Raw genomic sequence first — 24,328 nt, 5'->3', positions numbered from 1 at the left:
AGTATTTTGATGTTGGGTAATGTTGGAATGATGTCTAGTGTGGGGGGGTGGTTCAGTTCTGTCTCTTAGGCAAGTAGGGACTTTAACCCAGCCAAAAATGGAAAAATTGCAAACCCAGCCAAAAATGGAAAAATTGCAAACATTTCTCCCAATTTACCTGTATTTTTCTGTCTTTATACACAGTACCTGGCATAAATTGCAATATATATGTGCACTATTGCAAAAGAATTTTATTTTTATTTTTGTTTTTGTTTTTTGATGGAAGAATTTATAATTATGAAATTTAAAAAAATATTTGGCCACTAAAGGTAAATAAGTTTCTGTTCTATTCTAAAATTCAACTCATTTTTTTTTATTTAAAAGAACATACAGTTATATATATTATTTGGCTTGAAAATGAAAACAAAACTAACATGTCAAGGAAAAGAAACTTAAGAGAAAATGATAAAAGAAAACTTTTTGTTTTTTAAGCTCAGTAGCAGTAATCCAGAATGGAGTGCTTTACCACAAAAGGTTTCGAACCCTCCCCAGTTAAGTTACTATGATAAAAATGTTTAGTGTTATAGCATACAGTATTTATACAATTTTTTTTGTTTCGAGAAGATTCAGATAAAACATTGCCATGGTATTGGGTTAATGTGGCTTTTCTTAGCAACACTCACTTCAGGGCGTGACGTCCCTGCCTACACGAGTTAAGGAAGAAGAGACTCTTTAGCCTTGGCAGGCAACTCTTCTAGGAGAAGGTTTCTGAATACAAACCTTGTTCTCCAACCTTGGACTGTGCCATAGCCATTGTACCATGGCCTTCCATGGTCTTGGGTTTGAGTTTCCCTTCCTGAGGATACAGTCAGACATTTATCCTCTTTTTCGTTCACTCCTGTTTTTTCAAAAAGTTTGTAGGACAGACTGATGAGAAAGCAAAAGTTACTTTCTGGATTATCAGGAAAGTGCCTTTTTCTTTACGTAATCTTTTCCTTCTGAGCATTTTGTTTCTAAATCCATCCTGACTGTCCTTCCCCAGTTGTTGTGGCAAACCTGGCAGATTTCTTTTGCCTTACAAGGTGTGCCAGCCCCACCCTGTTGACCAGTTGCTACCAGCGCTTTTTTCAATTACGTATGGTGACGTTTATTTATACTCTCAACAGAATTTTTGTAGATAATGTTGTTGTTGATGATATTGTTGTTTATTGTTCTGTTGATTTTTACAATGTTGCAAGTACTTTACTCTAATATTTGGGCTTAAGGTTAAATTTTCATGGTTCCCAGAGTTATGCCCATAACTACAATTTGTTTTTATCTGAGACTTTTGTAAGTCAAAGGCCTAATTTTTAATCCCTGGTTTGATGACACTGACTTTACTTGTAGTTGTAACATCCCACGCGCGCAAGGTATGGCTGTACAGTATACTCTTAAGTCCGGATGACCTATTTATTTTTGAAAAATTTGGAGTGTGTTTTCTGTGAAGTTGTTTGTTTTAAAATTTTTTGTAAGTTCTACAAAGTTATGTAGTTGCTGTTTACTATAATCCAAATAGCAACGATTCTATACTGTATATGATTGCCTTTTGGAGATGATTAGTATGGTTCAGTCACAGGATTCAAAAGCTTAATTCGTTATTTGTGGAGATGTAATGCAAAGCACAGTGAGGGGCTAAATTCAAATTCCGCAGATCAACATGGCCAGTTTGCTCTTGAGTTCTGTGTATCCTCCAATTTTGTCCAGCTAATTGAGGAACCTACGAACATTTCTGGTAATAGATTAGAGCTCATATTCACAGATGTTCCAGCTATTGTGAAGTCCAAAGTCTGTGAATATATAGGCATTTCTGATCATTGTGCCATTAAAAGAAGTTAAATGAAATGCTGATGGCTATCTTAGTAAGATATGTCCCTAGTAAGGTCATCAAATTTAGGACAAATGACCAGCCATGGTTTGATAACGCGTACATGTAGGCGATCCTACAGTGACAAACAGACCAAATTCAATGCATGGAGACGAAATCGTTCAAATGAAAATTACACCATTTTTCCCAAGTCTCACCATGCTGTGAATAGAGCTTACCATACAGCCAAGAGAAATTACAATAATTCCTTGAAGCAGAAACTTGAAGGAATTACTCAGCCTCGTGTGGTGGACCAAACTGGCATCATCTATCTATGGGTCATGCTCGTTTTCCATTCCGCCACTACTGACAGATGATGGTAGATTGGTTACTGGCCATAGGGGAAAAGGCTGAACTGCTTGATCAAGCTTTTGAAACAAGCAGTCAGTCGAGGATGTCCCTCTCCCTGATAGTACTTGTCATCCAGAACCTGCTCTTACAAAATTTGCATTTTGTTCCTGGGATGTTAAGAAAAATCTGGATAATCTTGATGGTTGGGGTGGAGAAGACCCTGATGGTTTTCTTCCCTCTGTTTTTTAAAAAGGTTTCCAGTGTGTTGTCTCCCAAGTTTAGTAGATTCTATATACTTTTATAGTGACGTAGTATCTTTGTAGATAGCACAAGCCTAGTAATACAGTGCCTGTGTTCCAAAGAATGGCATATCTGCAAACTGCAGTAACTACAGGCCAATCACTATTCTCCCTGTGCTCTCTAAAGTTGCTGAAAAATTATTTTTAAGCCACTATATAAGTATGGTAAATCTAAAGGATTGTTAGCGGATAAACAATATACATACAGGAAGCAGCTTTTACCTGCGATTCTCTTTTATACTTGACATCCCATTTGCAAGGGAATCTTGATAAGGGATTTGAGTGCAGAGTAATTCAGATAGATTTTAGTGCTGCTTTCAGTGTAGTAAATCACAAGGCACTTGTTTATGAACTTCAGAATCATGGAGTGGGTGGATGTGTTTTAGGATTACTTCAAGATTTCTTACAGTTAGGCAGCAGCAAGTTGCTGTGGAGGGGATCTTTAGTGAACCAAGACCTATTGTCTTCTGGAGTTCCACAAGGCAGTGTTCTTGGTCCACTGTTATTTTTACTGTATACAAGTGACATGGTTGCTGGCTGGAAATCAAGATTGTTCAGTATGTCGATGATGTAACACTTTTGGGTGTAGTAAAGTCTCCACTTTTGAGAAATGAAGCTGCCCTTAGCCTAATCAAGACATGGACCTGGTCAGGGAATGGTGTAGTCAGTGGGGTATGAGGCTGAACTCCAGTAAAACTGAAACACTATTGATTAGCAGATCTCGTACAGATTTCCCACCCCATCCTCCCCTTCAGGTGGATGGAACTTTGCTGAATGAGTCTGAAGCTTGAACTATTCTAGGTGTAACCTTTGACTCACATCTAACTTTTTAGAAACACTTAATGAGTCTCCAAAAATGCTGCACGTAAGTTGGGTATTGTTCGTAAGGTCTCATATATTTATAACGGTGGTAAAATCAGTGCAACTTGTTTTAGGTCATTTGTACTCCTTTTACTAGACAACTGTTCTCCGGAGTGGATGTCTGCTTCTGCCAGAGATTTATCTCTTTTAGATAGAATGGTTTGTGGTGGTAGGTTTCTGTTTCCTAATAGTAGCAGTTTGTCAATTTTCCATAAGTTGTATTTCAACAGAGATCTTTCACACTTACAATTGATCCCTGATCCCCTTTATCTGCCGAGAGCTACCAGATTTGCTGAACAACAGCACCAATATGCAGTAAATGTGCCTTGCTGTCAAACTTCTCGGTTCCAGAGGTCCTTTATTCCTAACACTGTTGGACTGGGAAGCCTCCCAGAGGATGTCGGGCAATTGGAACTTCAGAAGCTCAAGCGAAGGTGCAATGCATTATTACCATAATACAGTTCGTCTTGCATTTGAATACATTTTTATCTGTTTGTTAATATATTAGTTTTTTTCTTTTTTAATTATATCTCTTTCTGCGCCTTCATTGTGAACACCAGAATTTCAAGTTAATGACCCTTGTGGGCTTGTTCCATTTGAATAGGTTTCATCTTCTGAATAATAATAATAATAATAATAATAATTAATAATAATAATAATAATTAATAATGCTAAAGTTTTAGGGCATTCAAGTAATTACGAAGCCAGCACCCCTTTGGGATGAAGAAAATGGTTTGTGAAGTGTTTGGTACTTAGAATTTTCCATAAATCAAATTCATACCAAAGCAGTCTGTGTATTGATCAAAGAATTTTATGGTAATTGCATTCATTCATTAGATTTCCTTTGCTTTGATTTTTCTAAAGGCAACCAGGTTATTTGCAATGTGCACGATGTAGGAAATTTTGCAGGTGTTATATAGTTTTTATAGTGGTTAGTGACACTCACTCCACAGCTTCACGTACATTCCTATTAGTATACTTTTTTCAGCAGTAAGTAGGATACACTTCACCTGAACTCATGAGTAGTCAGTCAAATTAGCATTCATACAATTGTTTTCTAATTTAGAAATGGTATTTCAGTATTGGGTGACACTTTCTGACCCTAACCTACAGCAGTTTGGTCAGCGTCTCACCATAATTTCCCCAATAGCAAATAATGCGAAACACAGCATAACTGCACATTCTGGAGTATGGGGTTCAGCTGAAATAGAACAGGTGGATTAAAAACAGTCCCCCTTTAAGTGTTATGCTTACACCATTAAAATTTGTATTTTTATATCCTATTACTTTCACTCTTAAATTTACAATTTTCCTCTTGTGTGCTAGTAGTTTATTTTATTTTGCAGGGTTTTTAGATTCCAGTGGTAGTTTTATTGTGGAATTAAGATGTTTTTAAGGAAAAGTGCATGTAATTATTGATATTCTGTTAATAAAACTGGTAATATTTTTTATACTTTTTCTCAGCTGTTGCAAAATTTTTGAGGATGGACACTAAATATTGATATGTAATTGTTGTGTTGTTTTCAGAGTTTTTATAAATTATTTATGGTTAGTAATGGATTGATTGATTGATTGATTATGAAAGTATGTGGACAATGAATAATGAATTCATTTTTCTCAGATCAAAGATTCAAGGCCTTGGGTTGTATGCTGCAAGAGATATTGAAAAAAACACAATGATCATTGAGTACATTGGCGAAATCATCAGATCAGAACTGGCAGAGGTTAGTAGTTTGTAGCTTTTATCATAGCCAAAAGGCAGCTTTGGTTTTTTTGTATTTTCTTTTTCTTTATACCTTTTATGATGTTATTTGCACATTAATCCTAATGGCTCTGGATATTATTTCTTTTGTTTAGGAAGCTTCTTGGAGGTTAATTGAAAGAAAATCTAATTTATCCAGATACCATTAATTAGCAAAGCTAATCTGACACAAACGTAGTTATATTTTAATCAAATGAATCTTTCATTCTTCTATGTTGGGAATGTTGTTCCCCAGTTTGTCTTTCAGCAGGCGACTCACATCTGGAAAAATCTTTTGAGTTTTGTGAAGTTTCTTTTCCTTTTTTCTTAATGTCATTATTTGGCATCATCATTCAGTTAGTCCATTTTGAAACTATATATATAATTCTCTTATTTTCTCCATGGAGGTTCAGTACCAGAGTGTTTTGTACATTTTATTCCTATTATGACCAAAGTGTGGAATGAGCTTTGTAATCCTGTAGTTAAATCTTTGGATTGTCAGAAGTTTTAAACTTATGCAAATGCCATAGGTTCTTCGTTGGACAGGTCGATATCGTACTCAGCTAGCACTCTGCTGGGCCCTGGTTCGACACTCTGGCCGGCCAATGAAGAATTAGAGTAATTTATGTCTGGCTATAGAAATTCATTTCTTGGTATAATGTGGTTCAGATACCACAATGAGCTGTAGGTTCCGTTGCTAGGTAACCAACTGGTTCTCAGCCACGTAAAATGAATCTAATCCTTCGGGCCAGCCCTGGGAGAGCTGTTAACCAGCTCAGTGGTCTGGTTAAACTAAGGTATACTTACGTTATGCAAATGCCTCCCCTTTTTTTTTTTTTTTTTTTTTTTTTTTTTTTGAGTAGGTTGACACAAGTCTTGCATCTTAGTGTATTAGGCATCTGTCTTGTTTATTTTACTTTGTAATATATCTTATTCAGTTTCTTATTCTTTACTGGGCTGCTTTTACTGTTGGGCCTTAAGACTTGTAGCACTCGTCTTTTCCAGTAGGTTCACAACTTTACTTGTACTGTAATTGTACTGTAATTATAATAAGTGTAAGGAGAAAGTCAGCATCAACGTTTATTACCAGGCGTTGGTTCACGTTATAAAAGGAAATGAAAATGCTGGTAGAATAGTCAGAGTCTGGTGAAAATGCTGGTAGAATAGTCGAAGTCTGGTAAAGGATGTTGGTAGCATCCCTTCAGCCCTTGGTTACACCCAGGTTTTGCTTCCATTCCTGTTTCCTTCTTCAGTCTTGCTGCCCAGCCTCGTAGTTATTGCTTCTTAGTCAGCTATGAGCTTTTCTACTACTTCCACCTTTACATCCCTGTACTTCATCTCCTTTGTTTTTTGGATCTCTATATCTTGCTCCCCGTAGGGGGTTAGCGCTGTTAGTGTACTTCATGGTGTGCACTGTAGGTATTTACTTAGGGTTCTTTGCAGTATCCCTTCGGCCCCTAGCTGCAACCCTTCATTCCTTTTACCGTGCCTTCATTGATGTTCTCTTTCCTCCATCTTACTTTCCACCCTATCCTAACATTTGATTCATAGTGCAACTGGGAGGTACTCCTGTTACACCTTTCAAACCATGTTTACAGTCAATTTCCATTTCAGTGCTGAATGACCTCATAGGTTCCAGTGCTTGGCCTTTGACCTAAAAAAAAAAAAATATTCTATTCTTTATCTTACTCTCCAACCACTCCAGCTCCATCTTTTCACAATCTTAAATGCTGACTGGCTGAAAGTGCACCAGCGCTTGGTGTGGCAACCTAAATTTCATAACAATGATCTCAGTGAACATTGCCAGCCATTTAAATTATTTTTTAGCATTATTGAAACCCATTATTATGAATAAAGGTCATGCATTTTGGGGGCACATCTTGTAATGTATAAAAGGATTTATGCAATTTTAGATACACTATTCTTTATTTGAAAATAGTCTTTCTTGTGAAAACAGCTCTTGACTGATTATGAAAATATTATATCTGTTTGACTAGTAATAACAGTGATGTGTGTTTATCCAATAGTCTCAATTTCAGCAACCATAAAACGGCATATCTTGGGAAAAAATGCATATAAGAATTTTGTCCTTAAACATTCTTAGTACAAATAATGAAGTATATTTAGAAATTTTTTAAGCATTTTTTCAACGTTAAGATGTTTCCCCTATCAGGGTTTGGCTCCTAAGAAAAGATAGGACAGTGATCAAAACCACAATCACTTATAACTGCTGAATTATTAATGAACCCCCTTGTAGAAAACACCACAGCAGTAGCTGCTTCCTACACACACTTCAATATTCCACTCAATTTCTGGTTGCTGTATGAATGTATTTTTTGTGTACTATAAAGGAGTTTACGTATATATAAGAAGCCACAAATTGCTAACTATAAGTGCTGTGTAGTTCTATATTGAAGGGTTGTTTTTGTTTTCATTGCAGAGTTGGGTTATTCTATTTATAAAATGTTTACAAATCGTTAAACATTTTATTTTTAAGGGTAAATGAAATTAGATAATTTCCCTGTGCATTGTAAATAAAGCTACAAAGATGAAGCTGTGTAGATTTACCTGTCATACTTGGAGAAGCTGGTCCTTCATGGGCGTCTTCACCTTCATTCCCTTCAGTGGAGAATTAGGGAGTTCTGGTCCCCAGCAAGGGACTCCCCGTACCTTCCCATTCCTCTTTTGAGGGAAGTGAGACAGGACTTATCCTGGTGGCTGGACGACGGCAACCTCGTAATAGGAGTGCCACTACATGCTCTCCCTCCTGAGAGGCTTCTGCTCTCAGATGCATCGAGAAAGGGATGGGGCGCACACCTGGAAGAGTTGCTAGCTTCCAGGTTGTGGGATTAGAACGACAAAGTACCTTTACAAGTTTCAGGATCGAGTGATGGGGCACTCCGTGATGCTGATGAGTGACAATACCATGGTAGGGGCATAAGTCAACAAGCAGGGAGGGGACTGGTATCCCTTCAGCTTCACAAGTTGATGGTGCAGGTGCACGAGTGGGCAGTAGCTCACTTGGTGGAGTTGTCAGCCAGATACATTCCAGGCAAGAGGAACATAGTGGCAGACAAACTCAGTTGCCAGGTCAGGTAAAAGGGACAGATTGGTCCCTACACCCAAATGTTGCAGAAAGACTGTTCGACCTTTTGGGGATGACCTACAATAGACTTTTTTGCAACCCTGCACAACAGGAAGTTGCCGGTGTTCTGCTCAGATGTCCCTTTTCTTCCATTCTATCTAGTTCAACTGGTGGTCAACAGGGTAATGATCACCCTGAATCTCAGGATGACCTTGGTGGCTCCCAAGTGGCCACATGCCAATGGTACCCGGACCTGCTAGCTCTGCTATCCAAGGCACCGAGAGAGATTCCTCCCTGGCACAACCTCCTTTGCCAGCCGCATGTCAAGAGGTTCACCAGTCCAGAGAGTCCCTATCTCTTCATGACTGGAGACTATCCAGCATCTCCTGCGAGCGAGAGGCTCTTCTCATCAAGCAGCGACAGAGATGTCTGGATACCTTCGCAAGTCCTCTGCAGCTGTATACCAGGGGAAATGGGCCGCCTTTCGTGGTTGGTGCCATAGACAGAGTATCTGTCTGGTCAGAACTGCTATTCAGCAGGTAACAGACTTTCTCATTTTCCTTTGCCAAGAGAAGCTTCTCTAGTCTTGGGATGTTAAAAGGCTACAGGGCCGGCCTGGGCCTAGTCCTGCGCCTGAAAGGAGTCGATCTCTCCTTTTCGTGGGAGATCTCTATGCTGATGAGAAGCTTTGAAAAGTCTTACCCTTCTTGGAAACTCGGGCCCCTTAAGTGGGATGTGACTCTCATTCTTTGGACCCTGACTCGTGCACCATACAAGCCCTTATGAGAGTCGTCAGACAGGGATCTGACCCTCAGTACTGTCGTCTTACTTGGTCTGGCATCAGCGAAGAGAGTAGGTGAACTACCTGGCCTTTCTTTTGACGTTAAGCACTAGAGGGGCTGGGGATCTGTCGGGCACGAATTTGTCCCGGAATTCGTAGCAAAGACTCAGAATCTGTCAGTCCCTGATGCCAGATGTGAGTCCTTCTCCATCCCCTCCCTAGAGGATTTGATTGGTAATGAACCAGACGAGTGCTGTGGTATTACCTTAAGAGGACTCGACAGCTCAGCCTGGGTGTCAACGACTCATTTGTTAGTACTGGCTTGACCTTCTTGAAGTGTCCAAGAACACCATTTCTCTCTGGCTTCATGAGACAATCAAACGGATGTACTCTGTGGGTGACAGTACGTTCTGGGCCATTGGTCCGTCCTTCGTATTTAGGAAGGACCTGTCAGTTCATCAGGTACTGAAGGCAGGAGTGTGGTTTCAACAGACCACATTCACCTCCTATGTACAGAACGTTACCTGTAGGTCCTTTGACTCATTTTTTTTTTTTTTTTCCTTGGGTCCTGTGGTAGCTGCTCAACAAGTTGGTAGCTCATCCAGTTCCCCTTACAGGACAGGTAGCATCTCTCCCAAGATGTACAGTTGCGAAAGATAGAGTGAGTGGGTGTAACTGGCTTCCTCCCCTATCTCTTTTATACCCCTCCTCTCCCCACAGGCAGAGGATCTGTTGGCAAGCTGTCACGTGCTGAACGGGCTTAGATGCAGATGAGTTACATTTCTTACTGAGCAACCTTTCTATTATGTAATTTACTGTAGGTTAATAGGAGCTAGCCCTACCCTCTCTCTAGCAAGGGGAGAGAAGGCTGACAATAAAACAAACCCGTTGGTTATCTTTAGCTTTATCGTCTCTGACATTAAAGGTTCATCCAAACCTTTTTCGAATTGATGATACTTCTGAGACCCATTAATTCGAAAGGCACAGAAACCTGGCGGTTGAACACTCCTATGTTCAACAGGTCAGAGGCATGGTACAACCAGGAAGAGAGGCCCATGTGAGGTGGACCACCAGTCAGTTCAGAAGCTTACTCAGAATCCTCCCACTAAAAAGTAAGTCTTCCACATGTAAAGACTGAGGGTTTGTATTCTTGTAGGAACAAATGGCAAAATTTAAAGTAATATGTATTTTTCCCAACATACAAACCTGAGGTCTTTACTTATACTGCCCACCTCAAGCCACCCCTTATTCCGATACTTGGGCGAGAAGGTAAGTGAATGCATTGCTAGATGGATGTGTGGGAATCCCCACCAGACTGGTGGTAGTTAACTACCTAACAACATTGTTATAATTGAATGGCTGGTTTCTAGCTGCACTGAAGGTATTTCTGTGCAAAGACCTAGGGTTTCTATGTTTTGAAAAATACAAATTACTTTAAAATTTGCCATATTTGCAACACTTCCAATAGTGGTTACTAATTTTTAAAAAATTTTCTTTAACATAACTGTTTTTGGTCTTCAGAATTATTAATCCAATATTTGTGTTTAATACAGGTGCGAGAAAAGCGCTATGAAGCTCAGAACAGAGGTATTTATATGTTCAGACTCGATGACCAAAGGGTTGTTGATGCAACTGTCACTGGAGGTCTTGCACGTTACATCAACCATTCTTGTGGACCCAATTGTTACACTGAAACTATTGAAGTCGAACGAGATCTAAAGATTCTGATTATTTCAAATCGCAAGATTATTAGAGGTGAAGAGGTAAGTGAAAATGTTTGTTGATATTAAATGTCTAAATGTTTGACTTTCATAGTCACATTTACAATTCATGGAGTACAATAACAAGAAAGTACAGTGGTGGAGCATGAACAATTGTAAAGCCAAAGAAATATTCAAGTTTATATCATCTAGACTGGTAGTTAGCCGGGAAATGGAAAGAAAAGACAAAAGCCACGGTCAAAAGGAAAATCAATTATTTATTCTGAACATAGTAGATAAAAAAAAAAAAAGGAAATGAACTTTGCAATGTTTTTCAATTGATTAAAAGGAAATGTTTTTCAATTGATTAAAAGGAAATGTCAGTAAGTAGAAATTCACAAACTTGGTCCAAGAGCCAGGATAAAGGTTATGCTGCTGCTTTTTTTCTACATTGACGAGAACTCGTTGTCAGGTATAACGAAAACAAAATATTGTACCTGAAAATTTATTTGTAGGCTGGAGGTTACATAAAATATGCTAAATGTTACAGTTCAATGAGGTTCAAAACCACAAGCACCCTTCCAATTTCTTTTGTATATTTCAGTGACAATTTACAATATAGTAGCTAACACAAAATATTCATTCTGAATGTATTTACCAATTACAAATTTAATATTTTATTTCACTGGCAACTTGGCTGAGGACGTCAATGTAACTTTTTTATTATTAGATAAAACCAAAGTAGGTCCAAGTTTGGAAGAAAAAGTAACTTTACGTAATTGACACTTGTAATTGTGCTAGACAAGGTGGATACTAAAACAAATGTGACCCATACTTGCCTGTCCATTTCAAGTGTGTTTGTCTTGTAAAGACCCTGCAATTCATATGGGTTTCCTCATTTATGTCTAGCATCTTTGCTGCTTATCAACCAGTCTTGGGTAGTTTTGTGCAGGTGTATTTTCACTGAAGTACTCTGGGTGTGTTTTCAGTTTACTAAATTTTGTCTTTCATTTATAAATCTGTATTCAAACTTTCTCAATTTTTTAAATAATGTGTACAGGGAGTCACTGGTAATGGGGGGAGGGGGGGGTTCCGTTCCGACGGCTTGACAATAAGCGAAAATCGGCACTGATCTCCAGTAGGTATGTATCGGCGCCAGTACCTAATCATTGGTGCCGATAAGCGGAAATCAGTGCCGAAAATCGTTGATTTTTGTCGCTAGACAAGCGCCATAAAACCGGATCGCCAATAATGGGGTTCTACCTGTATTGTGTTCATTTAAATGGAGAGTAATTTTTATCAGAGGCCGTGTTAAGGGAATTAATTTTCAAATATCTGACATCTAAGTTAGCGTGTGACTAAAAGAAAATGTTAATTTGCAAATTGTCGTACATTTAACCAGGTTCACCAAACTGGCCTCTAATGATTAAATACTGTTTCTTGTAATTAAAAACCACTTACTATGCTACGCAAAACAGTGGCATAAACTGGAATAATCATAACGAGAAACGGCAATTTGTTGACCTTAGTGACTGTGACTACCGTACATTTATGAAGTTGTATCATACTGCCAATTGTCAGTGGTGACTTCCAATACTAATCCAATACTAAAAATGAAGTGATTTTTTATTATTAATCTTGCACACAGTGGAGAAGTTCTTAAGTTGACCATGAGCCGGTGTAAGCATAAGACCGGCTTAAACTAAAACTACTACAGAAAGCCAAGCATTATTTTACTATAAAATCTGAAAAGGTTCAAAATGTCAGGTCAGCTGCAAAACAAAATCAGTTTGAATAAGTCTAATCATGCTTTATGTTAAATTTTCTTATATACACACCTTGTGAAGGAATCGCAAGTTCTTGATATCCCACGTAAGAATGCTGTTTGTGAGCGAGAAACGATGATATTCACTTTTGCTAGTATGGCACTGATTTTAAGCTGTGTGGAAAGAAAATAATTAATGATTTGCAAACATTCTGGAGTCAGCAAAAGCAACGTTTAAAACTGACAAAATCACAACCTTACTTGATTTTAACATTTACTCTAGGTATAAATAAAGGTAAGCTGCATTTTTAATCCAGCTTTGACATTTACAAAAAAAAAAATTTGTCTCCGAATTAAGTTGTCATCATTGCCATTTGTGTTGAATAAGTCTATTTTATAATCAGCTGATGTTTTTGAGAATGTGAACATCAAAATGCTAATGGCACATAATCGCATGGTTCATGTTGTATAAACATGAACATCATCAGAATGCTAATGGCACATAATCGCATGGTTCATGTTGTATAACATGCTAATATGACAGTAAATACAATATATCTGATGACAGTAAAGTAAAACACCAGTTTTGTTAAAACTAACATTATTTTGAATACATGTACACTTTGACTTTAAAAATATATACTGTCAATGTAACGGTTAACAGCGTAACCAGGGCCACATGTCCACACACATCATGCAACTCCGGTCACCTCGGGTATGACGCATACTCCTAAAATTTAATTAAAAACTGCTTTGGAAAGTCACATGATACGAGAGCACTGTAAATATGGTAAACATGAATTTTCATATAAAATGGGACTAGAAGCAGCTGAAGGGGTTGTAAACCTGTAATTATAATACCAAACAGAAAAGGAATATAGCTAGAAGCACACCACACAAAAGGTAAATACAAGAGCTGATCTTTCTGTTGAATACACAAGCCGAGAATATGATCACAATTATGAAAAATAAAGAAACAAAGCTATGGATGTTGGTAAAGGATCAAAACTTGACAAAACAGGCTTTAAAACACTCGAGGAAGTTTGAAAAGTGTTGATTTGGAGAAGTGATTTGGTATTGTTACCGAAGTCATGATTTGTGAAAAAGGTAAAGTGAAGTTACTTTCTACAGCATTTATTGTAAAATCTAATTATTGTTTTCTTTAGCATTTATTTGTATACAATTATGTTCTTTACAAGTCAAATACAAAGATCACTGTTGCAAAAACGCCTTTTAAAATGGCATTGTATGGCTTGGTCTGGTATGAATTAATTTGCTTTACATTATTTTTTGTGGGAAAAATTTGTTTGGTATTCATCTCGTGCCTTCAGGAACCAAATAACGATGAGTACCAAGATATCATTGTATTTAACCAGGCCTTACTTACAGTTTTCTAATTTACAATGAACAATCTACCGCTACTAGCATACACTAATATCATCGGCTCTCAAACCAAAATAATCCTCCTCACTAATCTGATTATGCTGACATTCTATCACATGCAGATTCTCATTCACTGGCGGGTTAAGGCTTCCACTAAAGTTAAGGTATGTCTGTGCAGGTGTGCCTTTGCCACTAACAATAGATTTTTAGATGCTTTGGAAATAATTGGCTTGCTGACAGCAACTAAAAATAATAAAACCTAAAAAAAAGACAGCCAGTGAAGGAGTGGTCGTTACTCTAACAAATGATGTTAATGATGAGTAACATGGTCAGTTTGTGTTATTTTGTTCAGTTACCATGCAGTTTTATTTTCTCATTTTAAAATGGAGTTACGTAAATGATCCATAATTATGAAGAGAGGCAAATAGGCCTATTCTCTTGTAAACTGCTAGCTACATTTAATTTTTGTCATTTAAAAATGACTTGCATATATGGCTTATAACCACGAATAAACATACATAGGCTTAATCTTTTGTGATAGCCTTTGGATTTCAATTGCCCAAGACAAGGCTCATTCACATAGATTTCAATGAAATCTTCAAGACATTCAGAAATGGTGCTGCAAAATTATTTCCCGTGGAAAACTTTATACTCTGTTTCTTATGGAAAAACTACAAAATTATAAATATATGTTATTCTGACATCCATATCAATTATTAAGAAACTGGTAAATCCACTACATCATTAATTTAGGTAAAAACATTTTTTAAATTCAATTAAGCTCGGCACTTTTGTTTCTAACTGGAACATACTTTTTCTGGTAGGATGGGGAAGCAAACTGCAAACTGAGCCAAAAAGTGGTCTCCCAACTTGAACAAAATGCACCTGCACAGATCGTTTTGCGGGAGGCATGTCAATTAAGATGAACCATTTGCTCAGGTTGCCTGCGCAGGCACCCCCCCCCCATGTGTAGGTTGTCCACATTGACAATCAGGTGTGCCTACATAGGTCAACTGTGCAGATACTCCTGTACGTTAGAGGCAGCTTTTAGGGTCTGAAAACCTGCTTATATGAAGTCAGCAATGAAATTGTGCTCTAACACTCGGTATATACTTTCTTGGTGCCTTTTACTCCCTCATCTATCTTATCATTATTTTTCCTCTACTCTCAAAACAAACACACACATTAGAAATACTGTCCTGATATATCTCACACACTAGTTCTTCCATACTGATGTTCTGCACTTATACTCTATATTTTTCATTCTGCTTCACTTTGCTTTAAATACTTCTGTTAATTAATAGACTGTAATTGAAAAGACTCTCTACCAGTTCTTCCATCGCTTCCATTCTCAAGTATTCATTCACCGGATACATTCTCAGATGCTCAGTTGATTCTCTTCATTTATGCAGATTTTTACAATATGCTTTCATCTCACTTCCATCCTCACCCTCACATAATCAACTCTTAAACATTTGTCCAAACTTACTTTTTTTTTTTTTTTGCAATATACAGACCTTCAAAACTCCTGCAATTTATTAACTTTCACTCTACTTCTTTCAACTCTCAAAACTCATGAACCAATCATTCAGTTTTCTCCTTACATCTCTATCACCATCATTCACTGCATTCAGGATCTTATATTTCTCCTGAAATTCATTAAGAAATCATGAACACCAATTTATACATCCACAACATTCTACAAACGTGCAAATCCTATGGATCCGTAACTCAGCCATCATTTGCAACTTTTCACCTGAGGTTCTTGCCACATCCTCTCTTATTCCATTGGTACTTGACATATATGGGGTTAAATATATGTTCCTTACTCCATTCACATTAACATTCAAACATACATCCAGTAAATTTGGGCCCATTATTGCTCAAGAGTTTCATTGGTACACACACACACACACTATGCTGGCAATAGTCACAATTTTTATTCTTGATAGGCATGGCATATGCAAATTCATTCATCTACTTCCATACAATATTAGCATCATCCTACAACTCTGTAGTTCCTCATTGGAATGTGGGTACCGTTCTCTGCTAGCACTCTGCTGGCCCCACGTTCAATTCTCCGACCGGCCAATGAAGAATTAGAGGAATTTATTTCTGGTGATAGAAATTCTTTTCTCGCTATAATGTGGTTCGGATTACAAAATAAGCTGTAGGTCCCATTACTAGGTAACCAATTGGTTCTTGGCTGCATAAAATAAATCTAATCCTTCGGGCCAGTCCTAGGAGAGCTGTTAATCAGCTCAGTGGTCTGGTTAAACTAAGGTATACTTTTCCTAGAACTCTATGTCTGAGGTCTTTGCCATGTGCCTTACTTTTCCACACTAAGTGTTCTGGGTTGAAAACATTATTTGACCAGAATCACCACTTGCAAAACTTGTTCCCAGTCCACCTACATCGACTCTTCTGCTGTCCTCTCCCACATCTAAAACATTTCTCACCTGATCTTCACTCGACATTCATATTACTAGTTTTCCTTGGTATACTTGCATTTGTTTCTCTCCTTTCATTAGTACTTGCCTCTTCTAGGTGGCATAGTTCCTCATTGGACGGGTCGATATTGTACTCGGCTAGCACTCTGGTAGGCCCACGTTCGATTCTCCAGCCGGCCAATGAAGAATTAGATGAATTTATTTCTGGTGATAGAAATTCATTTCTTGGTATAATGTGGTTCAGATTCCACAATAAGCTGTAGGTCCCATTGCTAGGTAACCAATTGGTTTTTAGCCACGTAAAATAAGTCTAATCCTTCGGGCCTGCCCTAGGAGAGGTGTTAATCAGCTCAGTGGTCTGGTTAACCTAAGGTATACTTACTTATTTTCTTCTAGGTGGCCTTCTTTTACTTATTTTCTTCTAGGTGGCCTTCTTTTATTCATTCCTATACTATATAAATCTTCTGTCTTCTGAAAATTTCTTCATTACACAAAGTGGATCATTCATGAGTGAATTCCTATATGATTTTACATTCTTTCCTGTATATTCACATATCATGCTCATCCTTCCTGTGTATTACTCCTCAAACCTGTAATCTTTAATTATCTCTTTAACACCTTATTTCAGTCTCTCCAGATTAACTTCCTTTTCTCTTCAGGTCTAAAAGTTATACCACCCAATTTGGAAACGTATGGAATTTTTCTCACTGATCATTCTATCAATTAATACCTACCTCACCAAGGTCTCAGACTGATAGACACATTTGTAAACTTTCATTCATTCCCATTTGTCTCTTCGGACGCATTATTCTTCTTCTAATACCTGACACTTTTAATCTGTTTAATAATTCTCTCTTTCACCACATCCATAATCATATCGTAAAACTAGGCCAGTCATCCTTTCAAGTGGTCTTAACCCTCTCATCCATAAATTTTTATTCTCACTACACATTTATATATGGGATATTTCATACTCCTTGAAAAAATCCCCAATATCTCTCTCTCTATCTCTCCAGTTACACTAAATTTTTATTTCCAAAGACTTCCCTAATTAAAACAAAATTTCTGTGTACCACAACCACACTACCATTGAACTGCTCCACATTCCCTTTACTCTTGGAATGCCCCACATCTCTTTTACTCTTAATCTTTGAGGGCCCCATGTTGGGTGCCAGAATATGTCATGGGGCAGATTGTGGAGGTAGATTTACTAAAAAATAAATAAATAAATAAACTCAACTTTATTAATGATACATACACACTTACAACCCACACACTATCATACAACAACTTATACTTTATACTAAGAATTATATTTTGCAGTTAAGTCTACCTTAAACTCGGTGTTAACAAATAGAAGTTTATTAGCTTACAAAAAAAAATTTTTTTTAAACCTAAGTAACAGCAAACCACTGGAGGGAACAGTCTGATGACAATAACTTGAGCAATATCTTTTCATTCTTCAAACTACAAATGCAGCAACAATCCCAACATCCAAAAAACATGTCCAAGTAGGAAGGACACAACTTTGTTCACAAAATTGCATCTCTCTTGGTACAAACCTTCGTCAGAAGTATACATCAAAGTGTGGCAGAAGAGAAAATGTGCAAGTATCATACAGAATTCAGCCTTCCTACTAATGCTATCTGCTGCCAGCTCTCTCTATCCTCCCTGTTGCAATCACCATTTGAGGGTACAGTTGGTATCTCCGAACAGACATTGTCGGCTATAGTCTGTAAAAAAAATATATTAAGTGACAAACATAAAATAATTATTTCAAACATAAGTAAAAATTAGCAAAAAAATGTTTCACAAATACAAATGTTCTTCCATATTAGGTCTTCGTTACTTAACAGATTTCAGTACTCACTGGGAGGCCAGATTTCCGAATTGTCTGTTAAGTTGAGGCACCAGTGTATTGCTGCTGAAGATTTTTACAGGGTGCAGTATTGGTTAGGCTATAAGTTGAGTATGTTACAGCACTGTAGTAAGGAAAGGACCTGTGAAAAGTGCATGTTAGTTGCATTTTTAACTTAATTGCAATTATTTTTCCCTTAGGCTATAAGTAGTGTTAACTTCATAATATTTATTCTTGTCTTTCCAGCTGGCATATGATTACAAGTTTGATGAAGAAGAAGACCATAAGATTCCATGTCTTTGTGGTGCTGAAAATTGTCGAAAATGGATGAATTAAGGATTTAACACATAGCTGTTTTAGTATATGAAGAGATCTGGTATAGCATTGTGATGTGTATGTACAGTATATACTTTATATGTATACTGTATGTGTGTATGTTTGTATATGTGGTAGGTTGATCTTGGTGATGTGGCAATTGATAAGTGTTGTCTGTAGCTGTGCCTTGAATCATGGACATTTAGCATTTTTTAACTTCATTAATTTTTTATATTTGTTTTTAAAGTAAATCAGATTGGTATGAAAATAAGTACGATACTTTGTTCTGTATGGTAGATGTAGCAGGATGGTTAAGGCGAGTGACAGTGGTGTTTTAAAAGGAAAGTTTTGTATTATGTAGATAATTTTCCTTTTTTGTTACGTGTGAAAGCTCCCCATGAATATTTCTCCATGTTTTCTGTGTGAAGTACTTTTATCATGATTAAGAGTATAGTATATATCATCAGTACGTACATGGTTTTCATTTTAAGGGGACAGAAGTTGGGTCTGAAGTAGTTTATAGTAGGTAATGATAAGGGATGTGCAGAAGACTTCCTTTAGTGGAACAACCCTCTTTATATATATTATATATATATATTTATGTATTTGTGTGGTTGCTCTATTTTTATGGACTCCCAAATAAAATTTGGTGTTTTTTATATTATATGGCATGAACTAAGAAGAGCTAAGTGCCTTGTGCAAGGAAGTCAGCTTTCCAAGTCAGGGATTGGAATTATGAAATACTTTGTGTAGTTAAAAGTGCAATTTTTGTCCAAAAGAGAATACCATTAGACAATTCCACTGGTTCATCTATATGTTAAAAGCAATAATATCCCTGTGTCACAAGTATCCCCGTTTCACACCATTGTACAGAAAACCTGCCAGTTAACAGACAAAATGGTCAGGTGTATTATGGCAAGATAAAGAAATTGACTTGCTATGCACTTGCAAGAATATGAGTATAGGGTACAGTTCCCCATCTGTGGGTGAAGCTCACATGCTTCATGCTTGTGTATTGTCAGGGCCTTTAATCTGAAGGAGCACTTAAATGTTTTATATTTAAAATGTGATTTATTTATAATAGGAATGTCATAAGAGGCCAAGCAAGCCTCCAGCTCAAGTGCAATTTCAGATATTTTTCTTTTATTGTTTTCATTGGATTGTAACTTTTTACTTGCCATGGTCCTTCCAAAAATACTAGGGTATACAGTCATGACACAAATCCGTCGCTCAATTGAGATATTCGACAGTACCCAAGTAATTAACCTTTTTATGCCTCTTATTCTCTTCTGGTAGGAAGTTACAATTCCATTGTAGGGATATTTTATACACAAGGATTTCAGGTGGTCTGTCATTTTATCTTTAAGCATTGGAGTCTATCCACCTCATTTATGTCAAGCAACTTTTAAGTAATGTATAGAAATTATATTGTTTACATGTACAATTTTGTATGATTTTTTTAATGTTGCTGTCAAATTTTATGCCTAAAGAATTCATTAGTTTCTGAAAGACTTATAGCCAATATCATCTAAGACATCCTGGTTTACTTTGGCATATTTTCATATTGCAACCAGTAAATGTGTCAGAGTGATAAGATGTCAAAATTGTATAGTTTTTATATAAGACATAGTTGTTGGCCCATCTGTTTTAATGTAATTTATTTCTTTTTTCATAAGACCATATTGTATTTCTAAGATTATTTAGCTATACGACTTATTGTGTATCCTGCACTAAAAGGCTGGTACAGTATATGCAATGTAATCCAGTATCCTTTTGGATGTATAAATTTTTACAGTAGCTTGGCTGTTCTTGATGATCGGTACAAAAACACAGGTAAATAGTATTTGTCCATGAATTGTAAATGGCAAAGGAGTGGCTGTTAGTGTGAGAAGACTCCTTTATAGAATCTTGTCAATAGTGAATCTAACAAGTAAGATTGGTATTGCTAATGCAACCTGAGCTTACTTTTATTTTTTCTTGCATGCTGTCCACAGTAACAGCTCCCAAACTCTCCCACCTTTACAATTGTATGATATCAGATATTTAAGTATTATTATCTACCCCTTGTAAAGTGTGTAATTTACCCCTGATAAGATAGTTTAAGTTTCCCAAGCATTCTCATGTTTGATGTATGTTGGTCAGAAGCCAATTTGGCCTATGGATGTACTATTGTATGTATGGCATTCTGACAATTGAACAGTGTCAATATGTAAATAAGTTGTTGAATACAGTCAATAAATCATTTTTCATGTAGGGAGGTTTGAATCTTTACCTTTATTTAACTGACAAACAAACTTGACACCTCATGAATAAGGACTGCCAAAGTTCAATATTATTGTAATTTATGTCAGGACTCCCACTAACCTGGGTAAACCACTTCCTATCATAATTATGCACTACCTTTGGTTGTTGCTTTTACAATTAACTGTTCATTCAAGAGCAGGTACAGGCTTGGGTTTGGTTGCGAGTACTTTTAATACAAGGGTTGACACGCATGCCCCATCACTGTTAATTTGAACATCATACAACTGAACTGGATCCCAACTGACTGACAGCCATTGAACCACAGGGTCATGGGTACATACAGGTGGTTCATACTGTGATAACTGTAAATGCTTTAGGGTAGTCAAGTTTTCTGTAGGACTCATTCGGAAGACAGTTCATGTGGAGGCAAATAATTTGCCTCAGATAATAAGGAAGCAGCAACATTGATTTTGACTGTAAGAAACCCACATTGCAAACGAGAGCAAAGAGAACAGAGTTTTAGGTATGATCCAGCTTTTTCATGCTTTTAACATATTGGGAACAGAGTTAGTTTTGGTTTCTACTTCCAACTAGTTGCCATCCACCTACTACTTCAGTGGGGTAGTCCAGCTGAACTATAATGGTCTCATTAAAAAATATAAGTGCTCCAGAACTCTAGGAGTGTCCATATCAAAAGACCAGAATTTAAGAATAAAAGAACTTGTACACTAGAATTATAAACAAGAGACAACCCTAAACTTGGACTGTATCAGTCTGTTTCCACAAATTTACTTCAGATATCTGTACTTGGACTGTATTAGTCTGTTTCCACAAATTTACTTCAGATATCAGTAACTTGAGTAATTTTGAGACTCACACAAGGCAGCATCTGTGACTATAACTTCTTATTTTAGAGGTGGCAATACATTATACAAATAGACAGTGACATTAATGAATATCTTGCTGTTTAGATGAGACAATTACAAAGGAAGATGAGGCAATTATAAAGGAAAGATCTTTCAAAGATGCCTATGAGAGAAGTAGTGAGGACCTCCCATCTAAGGAGAGGCAATGGGTTGTATTTCCATAGGAACAAATAAAAAAAAATTTATTTAGTACATTAATTTGTATTTTCCCTAACTTGCCTTGTCACCAATCTCTTTCTCCTTCTGGTTTGTATACTTAGGAAAAATACAAATTACTTTTTAAATTAGTTTTTTCCTGTGGAACTGCAAGCCACTGTCTTACTCCTTGCGTGGGAAGCACTCCCTATAACAGGCTGGAGCTTGCTACCAACTGGAAGTACCATGACTCCTATAACCTCCTACCAGTCTGGTAAAATGGCTGACAAGAGCAACTGGGTCCTGGGCTAGAGTACCCTGCATTACAGGCGGGTACTCAAGGAAATTTTCAGAAAACCGTAGCATCTCCCGCAGGGGACCTCATGTCAGAAATAATGGGTTCAGAATAAGCTCTACCACATTCTCCCCATATATTAAAAGAGGGAAGACAGAGAGGGAGAAACAGCCTTACTAGAACTGGAAGCTTGATGTGTACTCTCCTGCACTTTGTCCAACTCCTGCAAGTACTTCAGGCTAGACACTGCTCTCTAGAGAGGGTTAACAAATGAAGTACAATTGTCCAGTCACTTTAACATACACACCTCCAGCCTACACTAGGCTTTGAGTACTCAGATGAGATACTTTCCAGTTAGATCAGAGCACCTATTACAGGTCCTAAGAGCAGATATTCAGAGACCTGGGGGTGACACCCCTCAGGTAGAAAAAGGTACAGGTAGTCTGTCTATGCCAGACACCTGCCCTCATTATCTAAAATACCATAAAGTTCTTTCAAAAAGCAAAGGATGACCCAGTACCCCTGAATTGTGGTCAAGAAGAGAGGTGACTCCATCCTCAGTGACTCCATCCTCAGAGGTGGTTAGGCCCACTTGATCACCTCAATAAACTACAAAGAGAGGAGTACCTAGACACTTTCACGCACTCATCCATCCAAATGTAAAGTCTTCTACTCTTGCCTATGGGAGTAGATCCTTATCAGAGAGTACTAAAAGAAGCATTTCATTTGGGTTGCCACCAACAGTCTTGGAGGGAGGGGATCAGAAACTCTCAGATCTCTTGCCTGGAATAGATGAGTTCTGAGTTTTTGCCACAAACTCAGAACAAGAGAGTCCACATCATTCCGAGTGCTGAACAAGACAGGACAGGGCATTCCTCCACCTCAGAAGGCCAGAGTTCCCAAGAAGGGCAAGACTGTTCAAAAAACTTATCAATAACAGGATAAATCCATCAGGGAAGACCCACCCCCTTCAGTTTAAACCTGCAATAGGGCTGAGCAGAAGCCTTCCAATGCATAGAATGCAAGGGGCTTGTCTCAACAAAGAAATGAGTCTGTGATCCACAGAACATATGCCACAAAGAAGAAGAAGAATGTGATGCACTGAACATACGCCAACAAGAGAGTACCCACATACCTCCCTCGAAGTCCTGTGAGAAAAGAACTCACTATCACAGGATATGCTGGATAACCTACATGCGGGAGGGTGCAAGTAGTGAACTGTCTGGTGATACCTGCAAACACATGGGAATGCAAGCCATGGGGGGTAGTTCTCTTTGCCTCTGGCCTACAAGAGTCACCAGAGCCATCTGAAGACCGAAGGTGATAAACACACTATTGATCAAACTGCAGAGGAGGCTGAAAAGCATGAACATAAACATTCAGGTGTTTGCAGGGATGTTGGAAAGCTTTAACCATCACTCCCCACAGGTCTGGGATAGAAGAAGAGAAGCTGGAACTTTTTTGTTCAACCTGGGCAGTGCCAAAGCCTTTGTACCAGGGTCTTCCACTGTCTTGGATTGGAGTTTCCCTACTTAGAGCACACTTTTCTGTCGGTTACCTTTCGTCTTGTTTTTCAGTGCGTATGGCAGTTACTTTACTTTAACCAGTTTTCTGTACCTTTACCCATGACTTCATTTTCAAACAATCACTACTGTCCCTTCTTCTGTCTGGAAAATCTGGAGATGTATAAAGAAGGAAAAACTAAAGTTTACGAAGTAGAAATGCGTCAATCATGATTTTGCCTAACCTAGCTTAACCTAACTTCTGGGTTGGCGTACAGTAAGCACAACCGAGTAATTAACAATCCTGGGTGAAAGCGTAAGCATCTGCTGCTTCACTTAAGTGACTTGCCAGTATCTGGTAACTTGCCAGTATCTGGTAACTATCATACTGAAAATGCACTCTCACTGGCAAAGTCTCTTTCTACCAACTGACTGAAAACAAAGGTTATTTCTTGGTTTCTCTTCAATAATTGGTTTAGTAGATTTTTTCGTGCTCGATATCTATCTCTAGGGATGTTTCTAGAAGCGGAATGAATTTCAATACTAACTACCAAAACCTTACAGTTATAGGTACCTTCCAATCTCTCTACTAGTCCTAAAATCTTATTTTTTACCTTATTGACCAATTCTGGATCTTCATCGTCTACATCAATATTGTTTCCTCCAATGAACAGGATAACGATATCTGGGGCATAAACTGTTAATTTGGTTACTAGCACAGGATCCAGAAGGTTATTGCACACTGCTCCTGATTTCCCGAAAGTGCAATAATACAAGATGATCCCAAAAATAAAGGAAGGTTCAAATTCCCACCG

The 24,328-nt window shown here is 37.7% G+C and overlaps 1 protein-coding gene and 1 long non-coding RNA gene across 15 annotated transcripts in view; one reads left to right on the top strand and one right to left on the bottom strand.

Moving 5' to 3' along the window:
- The window catches only part of LOC136829355 (histone-lysine N-methyltransferase 2C-like), a 189,130-nt gene extending 168,466 nt beyond the window's left edge, over nucleotides 1-20,664 (top strand). For all 14 annotated transcript variants that reach the window (XM_067087796.1, XM_067087799.1, XM_067087798.1 and 11 more), the window contains 3 exons: nucleotides 4,955-5,057; nucleotides 10,494-10,703; nucleotides 18,343-20,664. In XM_067087796.1, the coding sequence (XP_066943897.1) occupies nucleotides 4,955-5,057; nucleotides 10,494-10,703; nucleotides 18,343-18,432 (403 nt within the window). In that variant the 3' untranslated portion in view covers nucleotides 18,433-20,664. The remainder of the gene's footprint in view (nucleotides 1-4,954; nucleotides 5,058-10,493; nucleotides 10,704-18,342) is intronic.
- LOC136829356 (uncharacterized) overlaps nucleotides 11,130-24,328 on the bottom strand; it is a 31,423-nt gene continuing 18,224 nt past the window's right edge. The window contains exons 2-3 of the long non-coding RNA XR_010850360.1: nucleotides 17,801-17,971; nucleotides 11,130-12,579 (exon numbers count right to left, since the gene is read on the bottom strand). This is a non-coding gene — a long non-coding RNA (uncharacterized lncRNA). The remainder of the gene's footprint in view (nucleotides 12,580-17,800; nucleotides 17,972-24,328) is intronic.

The sequence above is a fragment of the Macrobrachium rosenbergii genome, chromosome 44 (genome assembly GCF_040412425.1).
Source record: "Macrobrachium rosenbergii isolate ZJJX-2024 chromosome 44, ASM4041242v1, whole genome shotgun sequence".
Taxonomy (NCBI): Eukaryota; Metazoa; Arthropoda; class Malacostraca; order Decapoda; family Palaemonidae; genus Macrobrachium; species Macrobrachium rosenbergii.
The sequence above is the reverse complement of the archived record's forward strand: the minus strand, read 5'-3'. Positions and strand labels throughout refer to the sequence as shown.